This window comes from Lycorma delicatula, chromosome 9, assembly GCF_047948215.1.
Source record: "Lycorma delicatula isolate Av1 chromosome 9, ASM4794821v1, whole genome shotgun sequence".
Classification (NCBI taxonomy): domain Eukaryota; kingdom Metazoa; phylum Arthropoda; class Insecta; order Hemiptera; family Fulgoridae; genus Lycorma; species Lycorma delicatula.
In genome coordinates this window covers 29,973,702-29,991,243 of record NC_134463.1, presented here as the reverse complement: position 1 = coordinate 29,991,243, position 17,542 = coordinate 29,973,702, and the positions used below count along the sequence as shown (strand labels likewise).

Genomic DNA, 17,542 nt, shown 5'->3' with positions numbered 1-17,542 from the left:
TTCCCTTTTCCTCCTTTTTACCGACATGCATTGTAAAATCATCTTAAGTAGACTTAAATCTATTAAACGGCCAAACCACTTTAACTGTTTCTGCTGGGCATTGCCTCTATCCGTAGCCGTATTGCCTTTGTTATCTTCCGTAATTCTGTCAGGCATGGAAGGCATAGTAGTTATACAGCCATATTAAAATGTACTCCATTATTTTTATATACATATCTATTTGTGTGTATGTATGTGTTTTTTTTTGGAGGGCAGGTGAGGTTGGTGTTTATGTGTAGTGCCATGAATGCTTGTCAAATTAATTTTAATTAATATATTAACTATACAGGTATATATTTAGTAATGAGTTAACTACCTCCACAACTTTCCCATGTAGACAATATGATAGTATTTCCATTTATTATAAAAACTATACCACTTTCCTCTTGCGAGATGTAAATCAATGTAATCCGTGTGAGGAAAGAAAGGTCGTTGTATTCTTGTATATTAGTTTCTTTTAATTGTACTTATCCTTAAAATTTTATATATTATGTGAGTCTAGTTGTTCAGTTTTTTTAATGGGTTTTTCTCTTTTTTCATAGCAATTAGGACTGGACATAACAGATGAACAAATTAAAGAGATGAAGCAAAATATAAATAATATTGATTTTAAAATGGCTGCTGAAGAAGAAAAAAAAACTAGACATGATGTTATGGCACATGTCCATACATTTGCTCATTGTTGTCCTTTAGCTGCACCTATCATCCATTTAGGTGCTACATCATGTTATGTAGGAGATAATACGGTAAGCTCTTAATATTTATTGGAAGAATTGCGTGTATGTGTTCTTAATTTTATAAGGTACACAGATGTTATAATCAGTATCTTATCATCTGTTATTATCATACTACATGACAGATTCAAATTGGAAATAGAAGGATAAAAATATTAGAAAAAAGGAATGATCACCTCTTATGAGATCTTTGCATAACTTCTTATGAGCTTTGATCTTGTATCATTATGGCACTGCTGAAACCATTAAACAAAAAATAGTTGACAAGAATTTAAGTAGTTATTTAACTTTATTAATTTAATAATTATTTAAATAGTTATAGAATTTGTATGTTGTTTTTTTTTGCTTTGGTTTTCTTCATGTTGCCTTTGCTTGGAGGAAACATGGACTGTAGAATGTAACTGCACCTGAGGAAACCTACATCCTTGAGGGTTTCCCTGTGAAAATGATAGTGTGGAAAATGAGTCTACACCTCTCCTCTTATTAGCAGCCCTCCTCCAATATTGATGTAGTATCAAACCTGGCAAATCTAGTATCAACTATCATTTAGTAGTGTGTAGGCTATTCTGATGTTAAACAGATGTTGTTGTGAGCTGTGGAATAAGATAGTTCTGTACCTTAGCTAATTGTCACCCCTATCTGCCATTGAAAGTCTAGAATACATTATTGTCATATGTCTAGCATGCTGATCCAAGAGATGATTCATATACAAATTAACTCCCTGTTTTCAGAAGGGTTCTGTAGAGCAACAAATTTTTCTCAGGTCTTTGAGCACAGTTGATTATTTCATACAGTTATCTGGCATAACCTTATTTACCAGATAAGGAAAACCACTCTGGCAGTTAGCAAACAGTCAATCTGTTATTTGCCTGTTACCTAGGTCTAGCCCATAAAATGCAAGGGCAGTTGCTATCATCTGAAAAGTCAGGTTGAAATCATAAAATGTCAGTCTCATAAAATTGCAGTGATTTTGTTAATAAATTACTGTTTTACTTTGAAAAATTATTATATATTGCTGAGTGGTCCCGAAACAGATTTTCACTTTTATAGTGCTGGTCTAGGCTAGAACTAAGAGGAGTAATAGATAGTATCTTGTCACAAAACATCTTTTTGGGCTGTTTTGATGTAAGGCTTTGTAGCCTTAATATTGTAAATTAACAGAAGATTACCTCTAAATTTTGTACTTAGTCAACATCTTAATACAAAATTTTCACTAAAGTCAATCAGCAAATTCAGTAAATTTTCTGACTGCAATGATGTTATTAGGTGTAAATTTTCTTGTAATTGATCACTCTTTTTTTTTATTTAGGATTTAATTATTTTGAGAGATGGATTTAAAATTTTATTACCAAAATTAGCTAGCTGTATATCACGATTAGCAAAATTTGCAAATGAATATAAAGATTTACCTACACTTGGTTTTACACATTTTCAGTGAGTATAACTAATTCATACATTTAAAATACTACCTACGCCTTTTTAAAGATAATTTACTCTTGTTTGTTTTTAAGTCAAATTTAGTAATAATTATTTTCAGTATTAAAGTTATGTCAAACTTTTTATTTTTATAAAAATAATTATTTTTGTAGAAAATAAAGAATAGTTTCAGCTGATCAACAGTTAAGTTTACTGTCTGACATTTGAATACTCATTTTAGCAGTGTTTGTACTGTTATTGTTCAGTCAGTCATTCACAATAGGTGATACCATGAATTTGTTTTCATTTGAAGAGCTGATGAATATGTTGTTAATTTATGATAAGGTAAATAAAAATGGATTGGCTGCTGTGTGTGAATGCCGAGAAAATGATCCAGATCAAAGAGTACCGATCGTAAAAGATTTGAACGTTTTGTGAGAAATGCGAAAGCTGAAGAAGATACTGAATGTGATACAGTTATCTACCACATCAAGCACCAGAAGGTTGTCACATCGCTTTCATGTTTCACAGTCAAGTGTGTGGTGAACATACAGGAACAACAGTTACAATAAAAGTTGGAGCTACTACTAGGAATAATAATAATGCTATTAGACGTGCCTGGCTAGCATGGATTCACCAAGTTGAACTAAGCATTAAACAGAACGGTGGTCACATTGAGCAACTGCTTTGAAGAAATGTTTGCAGCTTTATCAAATAAACATTTTGATATTTAATCATTTTTAGAGAAAAAAAAAAACCAAAAAGTATGTGATTTTAATTTTTTTATTTCTATTTTTATTCATTTTTCTATTTTTTTTAATTTACCTTATATTGTTTAAACATTAATGAAAATTGTTCTGTTTAAAATCATATCACTTTTCCGATCCAGTTTGTGTTTTCTTTCTAATTAAAGTTGAACTTCTCATATTTGTGTATAATTTGTATAGATATTATTTACATCAATTTCTCAGAATTAAATTCTCTAGAAAGTTAACTAGAAACCTTTATTTGTTTATTGGTAAATTAACAAAGTTACTTTATTCCAAACCTAAATGACTTAACGATTTTGTGTTTTACTGCATCTTTCTTAAAACCTAAGTGAAGTAAATAAAGGTCTGGGACCACTTTTATTCAATTTTTTAGATCTAAACCATAATGAAGCACTGAATTTACCCCTCAATTTGTACTCCAAGAATTTTAGTACATTTTAATTTCACAGAGGGAGCAGAATGTAGGCTAAATGTTTCGCGAGCCGAAACTCGCTGGCATACCATTTTCTGACATATTTATATGAACATTTTTCTTATTTTTGGCTTTAGAATTATCTCTCAAGAGATTGCCGTGCAATTTGGAATCATTGTGTATATTCATATAAAATATGAAATTTGTATTATGTATATATATATATATTCTATTTTTATTGTATTAGTCCATCTCTTCTTCTGTACTATTTATACCAAAACAAAAGTAAAACGTAACTTCCCATCAGCAGTACAGAATCTAACAATATTTTTTTTTTTTACCTTATTTTATTGTTTCTCCAATTTTTATTAAAAGTGCTTTCAAGGGTTTCCCCCATCATGAGTTAATAAAAAAAAACAAAAACAAAATGCTATTTTTTTTTTAAATTACTCATTAAAATAAAAATAACATTGCCTGTGGCCTACCACACATGCAGTACTGAACTATATTATATAAATTAGATTTGTAAAATCAGAAATTAGAATTATAATTTGTTTGAAGAAAAGATTTTTTTTAATTTTTTATTTTAAATTTGTTTATTTATTATTTATACGTTTTTTTTAACCTTCGGGACCACCGTTACGTATTTACTTCAGAGGATGAGATGAATGACATTTTTTGTAGCATGTGAAAAATTCCATGCCTGACCGGGATTTAAACCCGGGACCTCTGGATGAAAGGCTGAGATGCTACCACTTGCACCATGGAGGCCGACATGATTTATACTTACTCAAATTTAAGTCCACCCTTATTAATCTCAAAAAATATTTAACATTGTCTTTGAAATTCAAAAGATATGGAAATGCTATAATGACATTGATACTAAGGCTGAACTGTATGATATTTCTAAGATTGTAAAACTTTTGATTTTATTTAAAATTTTTATGCATCATTCAAAGAACTTAGGCGATGGTTTTAGCGAACTTACTATTAAATTCTATTGTAAATATAATCTGTTACTTAAACATGTATGAATTTTTTTTTTAGGCCTGCACAACTTACTACAGTTGGTAAACGTGCTTGTCTTTGGTTACAAGATCTACTAATGGATGAGAGAGCTTTATCAAGAGCAAAAGATGATCTTCGTTTTAGGGGTGTAAAAGGAACAACTGGTACTCAAGCTTCATTTCTTACATTATTCAAAGGTAATGTTGTATCTTGTTTTATTAGGATTTTTTTTCTTTAAAGTGTTAAACTAGTAGAAATTTAATTTTCTTTATTGTTTTTTTGGTAAAATGAAGTAATTACTTAATCCTCATTTTATTATCAAATTAAACTTAATTAAGTAAATTATTATAAAACATTAAGATTAAACTTAAATATTAATAAATTAGCTTTATTAACTGAAATATTAATTATAAGAAAAATGTTATCTAATTAAAAGTTACTACTGCTTGTGTTACAGGTGATTATGAGAAAGTAAAAGCTTTAGATAAAAAAGTTACTGAATTGTCTGGTTTTAAATCTGCATTTACCATTTGTGGACAAACTTATACTCGTAAAGTTGATGTTGAATGTGTTAGTGTTTTATCGAGTTTAGGTTCATCAGTACATAAAGTTAGTAATTTTTTTTTTTAATTTTAGAATATGAGATTTTATGACAATTTATTTATTTGTTTGGTTGTGTTTAAAGGGAAAATTATAATTTAAAAAAATTATTATTACTACTTTGAAAATAAAGGTAAATTTTTACCTTGATATTTATATCTTCATTAATATTTGGAATTCAGTACACCTTAACTTGTACACCTTAAAGTGGTCTTTGTCAAGGTAAACTGTTAACCCAATTTTATGAGGTAGAGCTTCTTAGGTTCTGCTTTACTTTCCTCTTTCCTTATTTCTAATTCCTTCATACTTTGACAAGTGCACAAGAATTACATCATTGCACTCCATCTTCGGGTAATGCACAGCCACTTCTGATAGACAGTAGACCAGATGTTTTCTTGTATAGTAACATTCCCTTTGGAATTGTTCAAAGTTATGCTATTTAGAGATTTGGTATCATGGTAGATATTGTCTAAAAATGGACCTCCAAACTGTTATTCCAAATTAGTTTATTATTTTTTGCAGGAAACTTTTACATTTTAATGCTGAAAAATATTATACGATTTGTGTTTTTTTACCTTTTTCAGAGATATTGGTGAAAAAGTTTTTCTTTATTAAAATAACTTTGTAGTGATTATTAATAAGAAAGAATTATTTACAACTCGCCTTTAAATTAATGGAACTTTTTCTTTTAAGAACCTCTTACAGAGCTAAATTCTAGTAACTTCTTCAGTGGAATATTAATAGGAATGTTATTAATGATGCTTTTCTTAAAAATTTTAGCAATTTTTTCAATATGTAATCTCACAATATATTCAGTCTGTTATTTTTTGTTGAAATGTGTTAAGATCTTGATTTTTATGTGCCAGGTAGAAAATTTACATGTTGTTGATAATAATATCTTTGTAGGAATAAATTATATTAATTTGAAGAATTTATATTAGTATTTAGAATTTTAAAAATATATATATCCAATAATTTATCAAAAATAATTTTTAATGTTTTGTCTCATTTTACCATACTCTTCAGTTAAAAAAGAAAGAAGTAAAATCAAGTGATAATAGTAACAATTCTTAATATTTGTCTCTCTTAGAAATAACTGCAAAAGGAAAAATTTTGGTTGTTCTTTGTGACTTGAAGAGAAGAAGACTGGAGGAAGAGACAACTGTTAGGTGCGGTTTATGTGATAAAAGATATGTTTTTTATATTATGTTTTGCATGTATGTTATGTTATGTTGCATGTTTTTTATATTACAAATAGTTTCCATTTCAGAGTAAACAGTAATTATCAGGTTGTAATGAAGTATCTTTTTCTGTTTCAGATGTGTACAGACATTAGACTTTTAGCTAGTTTAAAAGAAGTAGAAGAACCATTTGAAAAAACACAAATAGGTTCTAGTGCAATGGCATATAAGCGTAATCCAATGCGTAGTGAACGATGTTGTGCATTAGCTCGTTATCTAATGAATTTACAAAATAATCCACTTAACACTGCTGGTACACAGTGGTTTGAACGTACTTTAGATGATAGTGCTAACAGGTTTGTTATATGTAATAAGTTTAAGGTACATGCAAAAAGGTTTATATTATTTTTGTAACAAGTAAGCACAAAATTTTAGTGTATGAAAACCCCACATCTGGTCAAACACGTTTAAACATATAAAAACACTTTTTTAAATTTTCAAAAATTTGCACTTTATTTTATATAAAACTATATAGCCATTTCAGTTCCAACAGTATTCAACAGTAACAGTATTCCAAACAGTATCTTCAGTAGTAAAAATCAGTATTATTGAAATACGGAAAGGATAACATGTATATTCTGTGACAATCTACATGTTACTTAGAAGAACATGTTTTAATTATTTAATAAAACAGTCGGCAGTAGACTTCTTTGTACGACCAGTACAGTCGATGGGTATACAGGAAATGCCCACACACATCCAGTCTAACACATTTGTTGTATCAAAGAATAACATCCAGTCATATGCCTCAGACAGACTTTTTTTCTCTTTATGCAAAACCTTTACAAAAAGCAATTTCTTTATTAAGATATAATTGCATTCCCATACCGCTTTGAGATTTTTTGTGTGAAATCTTTCTGAGAGGTACTATATAAAACACTCGTTGTTGTGTGGAAGGTTTAACAAACTTATTTTAATCATTTGATCCATCAGTTTTGAATTTGTATTCTAATTTAGACCAAATTTCCTACCATATTGAAACATTAAGAACTCCTCTTTCCTATCGGTGAGTTTTTCCACCGTTTCTTGAAAAATATATGGATAGTGCACTTGCTCACTACCACCCAGTTGATTAAGCATTATCTCGGCTTTGATATCTTGTATGTGCATGTGATGCAGTACACCCAACAGTAGAGGGTCGGGTAAAATGTCAGACTCTTTGATTATGAAATTTGGAAACAATCTTGATAAAATATCCTTCAGATGAGTCAGCTTTGTGATTAGACTGATCAGTAAAAACTCACCAACCATATAGACACTTCCACCTCTTTACCTCGAATGACAGTCTACTTTTTCATCATTTACATTATAAATTATCCCCATCCACCAACTATACAAAGACAATCCTTCTAGAATATCAATCTTTAGATATTCTCTAGACATTCTTGCGAATGAATTTCATCGTAGGTGGTATTATAATTAAAAATTACCTTATTCATATTGAAATGATCAATATCCAAATGCAAGCATCATACAGCTTCCTTACCATTTGTGATATTATGTGATAAGAGAACCAGATCACAGGACAGGCCTTGTGACCTTTTCATCCAGCCTTGTAACTTGTTGAATTCTAATCCAAGAGTGGTCGCGTAAAATACTGAATGGGGACTTGAAGTATACTATGTTTGGACACCTTTTTTTTTTGTTTTAAGTCTTTTTTTATTCAATTATTTATTTTTATTTTTTTCAATTAAATATGTTTTCCTTAATGCAGTTTGTTCAATGCAAATTGTGCAACTCAATATTCTCATTGTACTAACAACATTTTACACACAAGTCATTAAAAGAATAATAAAAGCTGTTCTTGACTAATTCTTCCTTGTCGTTTACATTTGTGTTTTCAAACAAACGCAACCAACCCACTTCCCTAATCAGATCCTGTGGCTTTATACACAACTTTATCCACTCCATATAGAAACATCCACTTTGTAAAGCACATTTTATAAATTTGTGGTACGGACAGTTTTGATGTAATTTAGTTTCGGTACATCCTTCAGTATCAACCAGATGTCGTTATGAAATCTGTGTAGGGATTCGGCTTTTTCCAACCCTTTGGTATAGATTGTAGCAAATCAAAACACACTGTCTTCATAATTTATTCGCTGAATACAGTCTCCACATAATCCCAGTCGATGTTATAATTTTTCTCTAACCACATTACCATCCATCTGTATTTCAATTTCTACTCAGAATTTGGGTATAGTGAAAGAAAAAGAAGAATCATATAGCAACCATCATAGATCACAGCAATTTCTTTAACGATGAACTTGCTACCCTTGCTGAGGAAGCCATGATATTCAGTAATTCCTTCTGTGAAAAATGCTAAATTGCATATGAGATCTTACATAACTATAGTATTCTTTTTGAGTTCAATGTAGTGGGGATACCCCCTGTTCGGTTTCATATCCTCCTTATTAATGGTAAATAAACTATCTAATTTCTTCTTACTTATGTAAAGCAAATAGATTTTTTATTCTAGTTGAGTTCAACAGCTGTTTTATATCATATTTTCTTTCTAACAGTATTGTTATTCTAAATCAATCAGTAAAGGATGTAACTTAAAATGTTAAAATAAATATAAATACATCAGTCATAATACTCTTTAAACATTAACATTGTACTTGTACACCATTTTAAACTTAACAATGTGAGATAATTTACTAATGATATAATATTTAAATAAGTGAAAATGTATTGAAGTGTGTTATAAATAAAATATATATTGATCAGACTAACAAGGACTTATTTAAAGATATTAATGATCCAGCTGCATAAGTTCTGAATAATGAAAGGTGCATTTGGGCAGTTGTTTGAACCACTCCCAATCACTTTTCAAGGACTTTTGAGTCCACCAAAATCACTATTGGATCTATTGTTTGTGGGCAATGATATATTGGTGAACACATGTCCTGTGCCGCTAACACAGTTGTGTAAGTAGTGTTACTTCTTTCTTTTTCTGTTTAGTCTCCAGAACCACCTTAAGGTGTTACATTAGAGGATGATTTTAAATGAAGTACAGTCTCAGGTCAACCATTTCTGAGATGTATAGTTAATTGAAACCCAACACCAAAGAACTCTGGTATCCATGATCTAGAATTCAAATCTGTACAAAAGCCTATACTACAGTTTGAAACTTAGAACTCTCAACTTCAAAATCAGCTGATTTGCAATGATGGATTTCACCACTAGACTAGTTCGGTAGGTTAAGTAGTGTTACTTTATGGTAACAGCGATGATCTCACAATCACTGATAAGACATGAACGATATGTTCTTTAGGGGTTTTCCATTGCTTTCAGTTTTTCAGACTTCATATCCTAGTAACCTTTCTGGTTGTTATGGCCATATCAGCTGTGCATTATTTGATAGCCTCAACAGTTACTGAAAGTGCTGGTGTACCCTACCTTGAATTCTTTAGATTTCTTTCAGAAGATTTGATATGACTATTTCCTAGACTCTTCTTCGATTGACACCATTGGAATATCCTCCTAATCCACCTTCGAGGCTTTTGATCATTTTCTCTAAGATTTAAATAAACATAGAGTTAAAATTTAGTAAAGTAAGATATATTTATAATTTTACACTTACATAATTTCTACACATACTACTGAATTTAATAAGAATAGAAAATGAGTACAATGCGAGATCAAGACCCCCAGTTTCATTACATGTAATTTTTCAATTTTATAATTCTTGAAGCTCTTTTACTTTCATTTTGAGAAAACTTTTATTTTATATAGATAAAACCTGTCAATATCAAAAATTTGTAATTGACCAACCATATAAGTAAATTCATTTGTTGCTCATAAAGGAGAGTAAAAAAAAACTATATAAGAATTAAACAAAGATTATTAATAATAAATAACTTTTAGAACTAAAAGCTAAAATTTGATTACCTGAACACAGAAATTAAAATATTAGGATCCACATATATCATTACTGGAGGGGAAACTAGGAACAATTTATAAAAGTACTGAATAAATTCATTGCTGTTAGGAGAAATTCATTATGAAAGTGAATAAGAGTAAAACAAAGTGAACTGCAATAGGAAAGGATGATAAGAAAGAGTTAAATAAATAAAAGTACCTGAGTTAGGAGATTATACAATGTACCAGAAAATACAGAATTTTGTTATTTAAATAAGTAGAGTTACAAAGGATAGATAAAATAAAAGATATTGAGGCTGGCATGAGGCTTGCTCATGCCAGGAGATCATTTATGTAGAAACATAGAAAAGTAATCTACTGATATTATTCATACCAGTATTCTGAAATATTTCCTAAATTAGAAATGAATTACCAAAATGAATTTTAAAATGTAATGGCACCAAGGTATCGATAATTAGAAGTGTAAAAAAATTTATAAGTTTTTTTTTTTTTTTTTTTTTTAGTAATAAAACACAAATTAAAAAAATCAAAGAAGAGAAGTTTTTGCCAGTGCTGTGTAAAGAAAAACAAGGCCTAATGAGCTCTAGATTAAGTTATTCAGAACTAGTCTATTTGATTTTAGAGACAGAATAAAAAAGCATAAAGAAATATAAAGATTAAAACATATGAAACACAATTGAAGATGTGCGATGTAAAGATGTGTAAAGAGATTGTACAGCTCTTTCAAATAAAAAGGAATAAAGTATAATTTCAAACCAATGACATTAATAATGTCAGGTAATGGCATTAAATAAAATAACAATTGTAAATTCATCAACAAATAAAAATATTGTTATAAAAAAACAATTCACGTATAATAATATACTCTTATCCTTCCTTCGCCTAGCAGATTTGTGGATCTGTCTTTTTCAATATTGCTATTTTAAAGTCCTTTTACTTACACGTTGAGAAAACTGATATTACCTGTATATCATGTCAGCTTCTAAGAATTTGTAATTGACGATACCGATTAAATTACTTAATTGAAGACTACATTTTACTTATTTTATTGTCATAATAATAAATGTATTTACTATATAAACATGTATGTTTCAGGAGATTATCTTTATCAGAAGCATTTCTTTCTGCTGATTGTATACTGATGACATTACAGAATATTCTTGAGGGATTTGTTGTTTATCCCAAAGTAATTCAGAGACATATTAATCAAGAGTTACCATTCATGTCAACTGAAAATATTATAATGGCTGTTGTCCAAGCTGGTGGTGACCGTCAGGTAGATTACAATACACCTTATAATAGTAATAATAATTATTATAAAATAAATACTTTTTATCAATAAAGTTACTGAAACAAATGTTTGTTATGTAAGGAAGATTGCTTAATAAGTAGTATTATAAATTATTATTATTAAATTGCTTATTGAATCATAGTTTTAATTGTATTGTATTTGATTAAAAGGGTATATTATTTGATTAAATGTTAAATTTAATTAAATGTTATTTAACAAATAGATATCAGTGATTGTAATCTATGACTAATAAAAGATTAAACATTACTATGACATAAATACCCTCTTCATTAACATCCAGAAATGGTGAAATATTCTAATGGTTTTACTCAATTAGATCTAGTTTGAATTTTTTATTTCTATGAAAATGTAATCGCTTCTTTGAGTTCTTCAAGTTATTTTCATAATGTATGCTTTATTTTTCATAATACTCCAAAAGAAAAGTCATAGCAGGTGGTATGAGCATCTTGGTATAATTTCTACGAAATCCCTTCATCCAATCACTTATCCATCAAAGACTTCATTAACTCATGCACTAAGGTAGCACAAAGTGTGGTAAAACACCATCTTGATGTAAATAGAAATTTTTCTAAATATCAAACTTAGAAGACGATGTATGTAGCATGAATGATGTATGTAGCCAGCATTTCCAGATATATCTTTCCTGCCACCAAACCTTCAAATGACCATGATATCAGTTCTTCTGTAAGGATGTTACACCAGGCTGATACAACAGAGCTTCAAGACAAATGATGTTTTGTTGTGAATACCAGTAACTTCAAGGTTCTATTTACCTGATAAGATAATTTCAAGTTGTTTCATCAATTCAATAAATATGTTTGGATTTCCTTGTTTGACTTCATATAACATCAGTTATGAAAAATTGCAGCTTATGATCAAGATCATCTCTGCAAGACCATATATGTATTAACCATGGTATGTAACATTAGCATTTTTCCATATGTAAAAGTCTTTGAATCTCTTAATTTTTTTTTTTTTTCACATCAAGTCTTCTTATCAATTTGTGTTTACTCTGAATGACTGACAATAAATTTTTAAATGCAATGTTCTTTTGTTAATATTTTATTAAGAATAAAAACACATTTTTTATAAACATAAATTGCAACAGAAGAACAGACAACAATGCAAATTGCAACTGGACTTGATCAACTGTTTTAATGATGTAAACACATTATAAAGGTAAAAGTGAAAGACAGGACCAACAGAAGTAAAGCAATCAATAAATATTTTAAAACAAGACTAACCTATCAATGCATACGAGTGGTAGATTTAGATGACATGGTATTTCAAGACATGTGATTTTTATATCTAATTTTTTACAAAATTTAATAAGATATTGAGTTATTCTTTGAAAACACACAAAATACGTATAAGTAAATAGGTATCAAGGTCTGTGAATTTATTAATTGAAGAATTAATTTTTCAAGTATTTTAGTTTGTTTTATGACTGTTAAATCCCAAAAATGAGAATTACTCTAAAAACTATAAGCAGTTTAAATCTCTACACGTTTCAAATTGAGTTCCTTTGGCTCAAATAAGTTTAACAAAAGTATCTGCTAAGTTCATCAGTTTAGCAGTTAATGTTGATTCTGACTAATAAATCGCTCAAATTGGGACTCAAATTAATAGCAAGAATATGATTATTACTGTTTTAGTAATAATTTACTAGAAATATTGTGACAGTTTATGATTTATTTGTCAGCTTAATTCTCTTAGCTTGCAAAAGTATGATTTCATAATTTTCTCATTGGATCAGATTTTAAGAGTAATTAATTCACATATTGCAACTCCCAAGTTCAGTTCCTGGCTTTGGGATTTATTCTCACTCATATTCAATACCTAAGTGCAATCAAACAAATATTTTGTGAGGTTAGTTGTTTATAAAATGTATTAAATTAACTGCTGTTATTTTTCTTTCTTATTTATCGTTCTTATAATTTGTTTTTTAATAGGTGTGTCATGAACATATTCGTGTTTTATCTCAAGAAGCAGGTGAACAGGTTAAAAAACATGGGCTGGACAACGACTTAGTCGATAGAATTAAAGCACATCCTTATTTTAGATGTATTTTACCACAATTTGATTCATTGCTTGATCCAAAAACTTTCATTGGTTGTGCTCCAGAACAGGTATTAAGTTATACATCTATCTCAAGTTTTATTAATTTCAAGAAAGTAAATATTCACTTCTGACTCATAAATGTTCAAAATAAATCTTTATTTGTCTTTATGTATGCATGCATTCATCATGATTATGTTTGTTTGTGGAAGTTATTATTCTGTTATCTGGTAAATAATAAAGCAATGTACATACAAATTTTTGGAAAGATGTTATGTATTCAACAAAACCATTCAAAGCTCCTCCACAACTACATCTACTTGCTTTAATATAAGTTCTTCATTTAATTCAACAATTTTTAATTGTATTTCATTTTCTTGTTTGTTAAATATTATATAATACATAGCGTTTATTTACATTTTATGTACAAGATCTGTTCAGAAAATAATCTAACATTTTTAGTTACGCACCAGTGGAGATATTTAGTGACGTGCAGTTGGTAGCATTGTGTTCCATATAATCTCCTCTGTAACCACACATTCTTGGATTTTTGATATCTTATTTAGTTTTCGTGTTATTCTTATTTAAGTGCAACATGTTTAAATGATAGTAACGATTTTTGGGAGCAAAGATACAATGTAAAATTTTGCATGAAACTGTGAAAACTTTCACAGAAGCATTTCAACTTTTGAAACAAGTTTACGGAGATGGTGCTCTGAATCATACACAATGTTACATATGGCTTTTACGATTTAAAAGTGGTCGTCAGTCAATTAAAGATGACCCTCAACCAGGATTTTTGACTTCAACTTATAACACCCACATTTAGAAAATCAATGATCTGGTGCGTGCAAATTGCCAGTTGACTTGCAGAGAACTTGCAGAAGAGGTTAGCAAATAATTTTGATTACGCTAGGACATTTGACTGAAAAATTGAAGCTTGAGTAGGAGCAAAGTTTGTTCCTCATTTGATGACCAAACAGCAGAAAGAACATAAAGTGAACTTTTGTCAGCAACTTCTTGAACAAGTAAATGATGATGAAAAATTCATGCAAGGATCAAAATGGGACATGAAAGCTGGGTTTACAGCTACGACATTGAGACAAGAGTTCAATCATAAAAAAATCACACATTACAAAAATCGCTACTTACACTTAAACATGTTGCAATCAAATAATAATAACATGAAAACTAAACAAGATATCAACAATCCAAGAACTTGTGGTTACAGAGGAGGTTATGCGAAACACATTGCTACCAACTGCTTGTCATTAAATATCTCCGTTAGCATGCAATTAAAAATCTGGACATCACTTCCTTACATACTTCCTTGGCATACTTCCTTGTATGCCTATTAAATTACATATACACATTTTTAAAAGTATATATAATGTTATTTCACTAATAACTTCTGATTTTTTATGTATATATATATATATATATATATATATATATTATTATTATTATTATTATTATTATTATTATTTACTGTAAATTTTTTTTTACAATCAGATTAATAAATCAAAATGATCAGAGTTCAATGATTTTTATTAATAAGAGATTAATATTTAAATTAAAAAAGGAAAATGAAAAAGGGAAAAATGAAGAAAATGTTGTAAACAAACAAAGAATAAAAAGATTAAGAGAAGATGAAAAATATAAAGAGGAAGAGAACATTAAGACCAAGGAAAGAATAACAAATATTCTATTATAGGATTATATAGTATTTAAATTATAGCACCAAGAATAACAAATTAAGAGAGTATGATGAATATAAAGAGAGAGAGAAAATTTGAAACTAGACAACGTTTACACAAATTAAGATCAGAAGAATTATATCAAACTAAAAAGCAATTAAACCAAAGGGCAACAAACAACAAATAAACAAAATGATGATCAACTCCGACCTAGACAGAATATTATCTGTCAATATCGGAGGAGTAATGAATTAAGAGATAAACATTTTTTTGCAATTTATCAAAGATCAGGCATGTATACCTCAGTGTATATATTGTTCTTGTGAGGGTCTATTTCTCAGTCGCTCTTTAGTTAACTTTAATATAGATAAAATTAAACAGAAATTTCAGAGTAATTAAATAGAAATTAATCTAGAAAATTCATAAATAATACGATTCTAAATTATAGTTTTCAATTAATATTAAATAATCAGATGTTTTACCAGATCTATTACATGAACACATATGTAATAATGCCTATTAAATTATACAAACACATTTTTAAAAGTGTGTAAAATTTTATTTCATTGATAACTTCGGATATTTTTTTTTATTGTTATTATTAAATTATTATCATGTCACCTTTTTTGTAAAAAGAGGTTAATAATAATTATTAATAAATCAGTATATTTAAATTAAAAAAATAAAAGTTAAAAAAAGGAGATGAAGTCTGATTCGAACCGATGTGCCTGCCCCTTGTAAGATCCTAATATATCATAAATTAAAATTTTATTTGGCTCTAATTGGAATCAATGAAAATAAGTAACACTTATGATATATCATTAAAAAGCTCCCAGTAAGAGCTTATTACTGCATTTAAGAAAAAGTCAAAAATCCAAAACGTTTTGGATTTTGGGCTTTTTGGACTTTTTTTCCTTTATTTCGTACAAGGAAGTAAAAATGTTAAGTTATTTTCTGAACAGACCTGGTATATCTTTTGACTATATGTATACAATATTCCAACTGTTTGTTTGCAGAGAATATTGCGTGTCTATATGTTTAATATATAAACTGAATTATACTTAAGTTCTAGATGTGTTTTTGAAATGTTTTGAAATTAGCCAAATTTAACCTTGGCTAAACAAATATTGAAAGTGATATTAGTAGTAACAATGAAATCTTAAAAATTGAAGAAATTTTTATTGGTTTAAGATCAGTAATATTAATAATTATCTGTATCTTAACCCTTTAAATATAACTAAAAAAAAAATTGCGATCTTCATTTCCAGCAAGGGGAAGGCACATCGGTTCGAATCAGACTTCATCTCCTTTTTTTGAACTTTTATTTTTTAAATTTAAATATACTGATTTATTAATATAATTATTAACCTCTTTTTACAAAAAAAGGTTTTATGATAATAAAAAATTTTTCTTTTTTTTTTTTGTTTAATGTTTCAGGTGACACAATTTTTATCCGAAGAAGTACATCCATTGTTACAAAAATATGAAGGACAGATTTCTGATTCTCCTGTGCAGTTGAACATTTAAATTCATTATTGAAAGTTAAATGTATTATTACTTATTCAATAAACTTACATTATGTTACATAGTTTCTTGTTGGGGGGGGGGGGGTATTTTATTTATCCTTAAATTCTTTTTTCTTTTTTTGATTCAGAGATTATACTGACATAGTAAGGTTTAAAGACTCTTATTGTACAGCAGTCAGTTTTTTTATAGCCTTTTGTCTGCTTACTCTGAACGTTTCTATAACAGTTCTGTTAGTTCAACTCTAATATTAAAATTCACATACATCACAAGCATTTAAACACCTGGATTTGAAAATAGTTTTATATCTTCACAAAACAGTGAAATATCATTATTATGAGTCAGTCACTTAAATCATAGTCTATTTTAACTTATTTGAGTAAGATACAATTTTACTAACAGAATAAAAAAAAAACAATACTTATTCTAAAAGCAACAACAGGCTTACACTGAATTACAATTACAGTTACTTTATGATAGATGACTTTTGTATCATATGAAAAACTGTCCAACTTGACCAGGATTTAAACCCAGAATCTTCCAAATGAAAGATAGACACAACCATTCATTCCATAATAGAGATCGGAGAAATTATGAATTTTAATCACCTACCATTTACTAATCATTACTTAAAAAAGTAATAATTATTTTTCTAAGAAAAATATTTGTAATTTATTTTAACAAAAAATAAAAATTTCAAACAATATTTTTTAAGTTATATCTGGTGATCCAGGATTATTAACAGAAATTAATTTGAGAAATGTTAAGTTTGGAAGGCAAGGAAGGCTTTTCTAAATGTTGATTGCAGATGATATTTTTTCCATCAATCTTGTACATGTTTTTGTA

General features: G+C 28.6%; 1 protein-coding gene across 3 annotated transcripts in view; it reads left to right on the top strand.

Moving 5' to 3' along the window:
* Adsl (adenylosuccinate lyase) overlaps positions 1 to 16,760 on the top strand; it is a 370,898-nt gene extending 354,138 nt beyond the window's left edge. For all 3 annotated transcript variants that reach the window (XM_075376011.1, XM_075376013.1, XM_075376012.1), the window contains 8 exons: positions 582 to 785; positions 2,083 to 2,207; positions 4,419 to 4,576; positions 4,837 to 4,988; positions 6,299 to 6,516; positions 11,201 to 11,381; positions 13,370 to 13,546; positions 16,610 to 16,760. In XM_075376011.1, coding sequence (XP_075232126.1) covers positions 582 to 785; positions 2,083 to 2,207; positions 4,419 to 4,576; positions 4,837 to 4,988; positions 6,299 to 6,516; positions 11,201 to 11,381; positions 13,370 to 13,546; positions 16,610 to 16,699 — 1,305 coding nt within the window. In that variant the 3' untranslated portion in view covers positions 16,700 to 16,760. The remainder of the gene's footprint in view (positions 1 to 581; positions 786 to 2,082; positions 2,208 to 4,418; positions 4,577 to 4,836; positions 4,989 to 6,298; positions 6,517 to 11,200; positions 11,382 to 13,369; positions 13,547 to 16,609) is intronic.
* Positions 16,761 to 17,542: the final 782 nt, after the last annotated feature.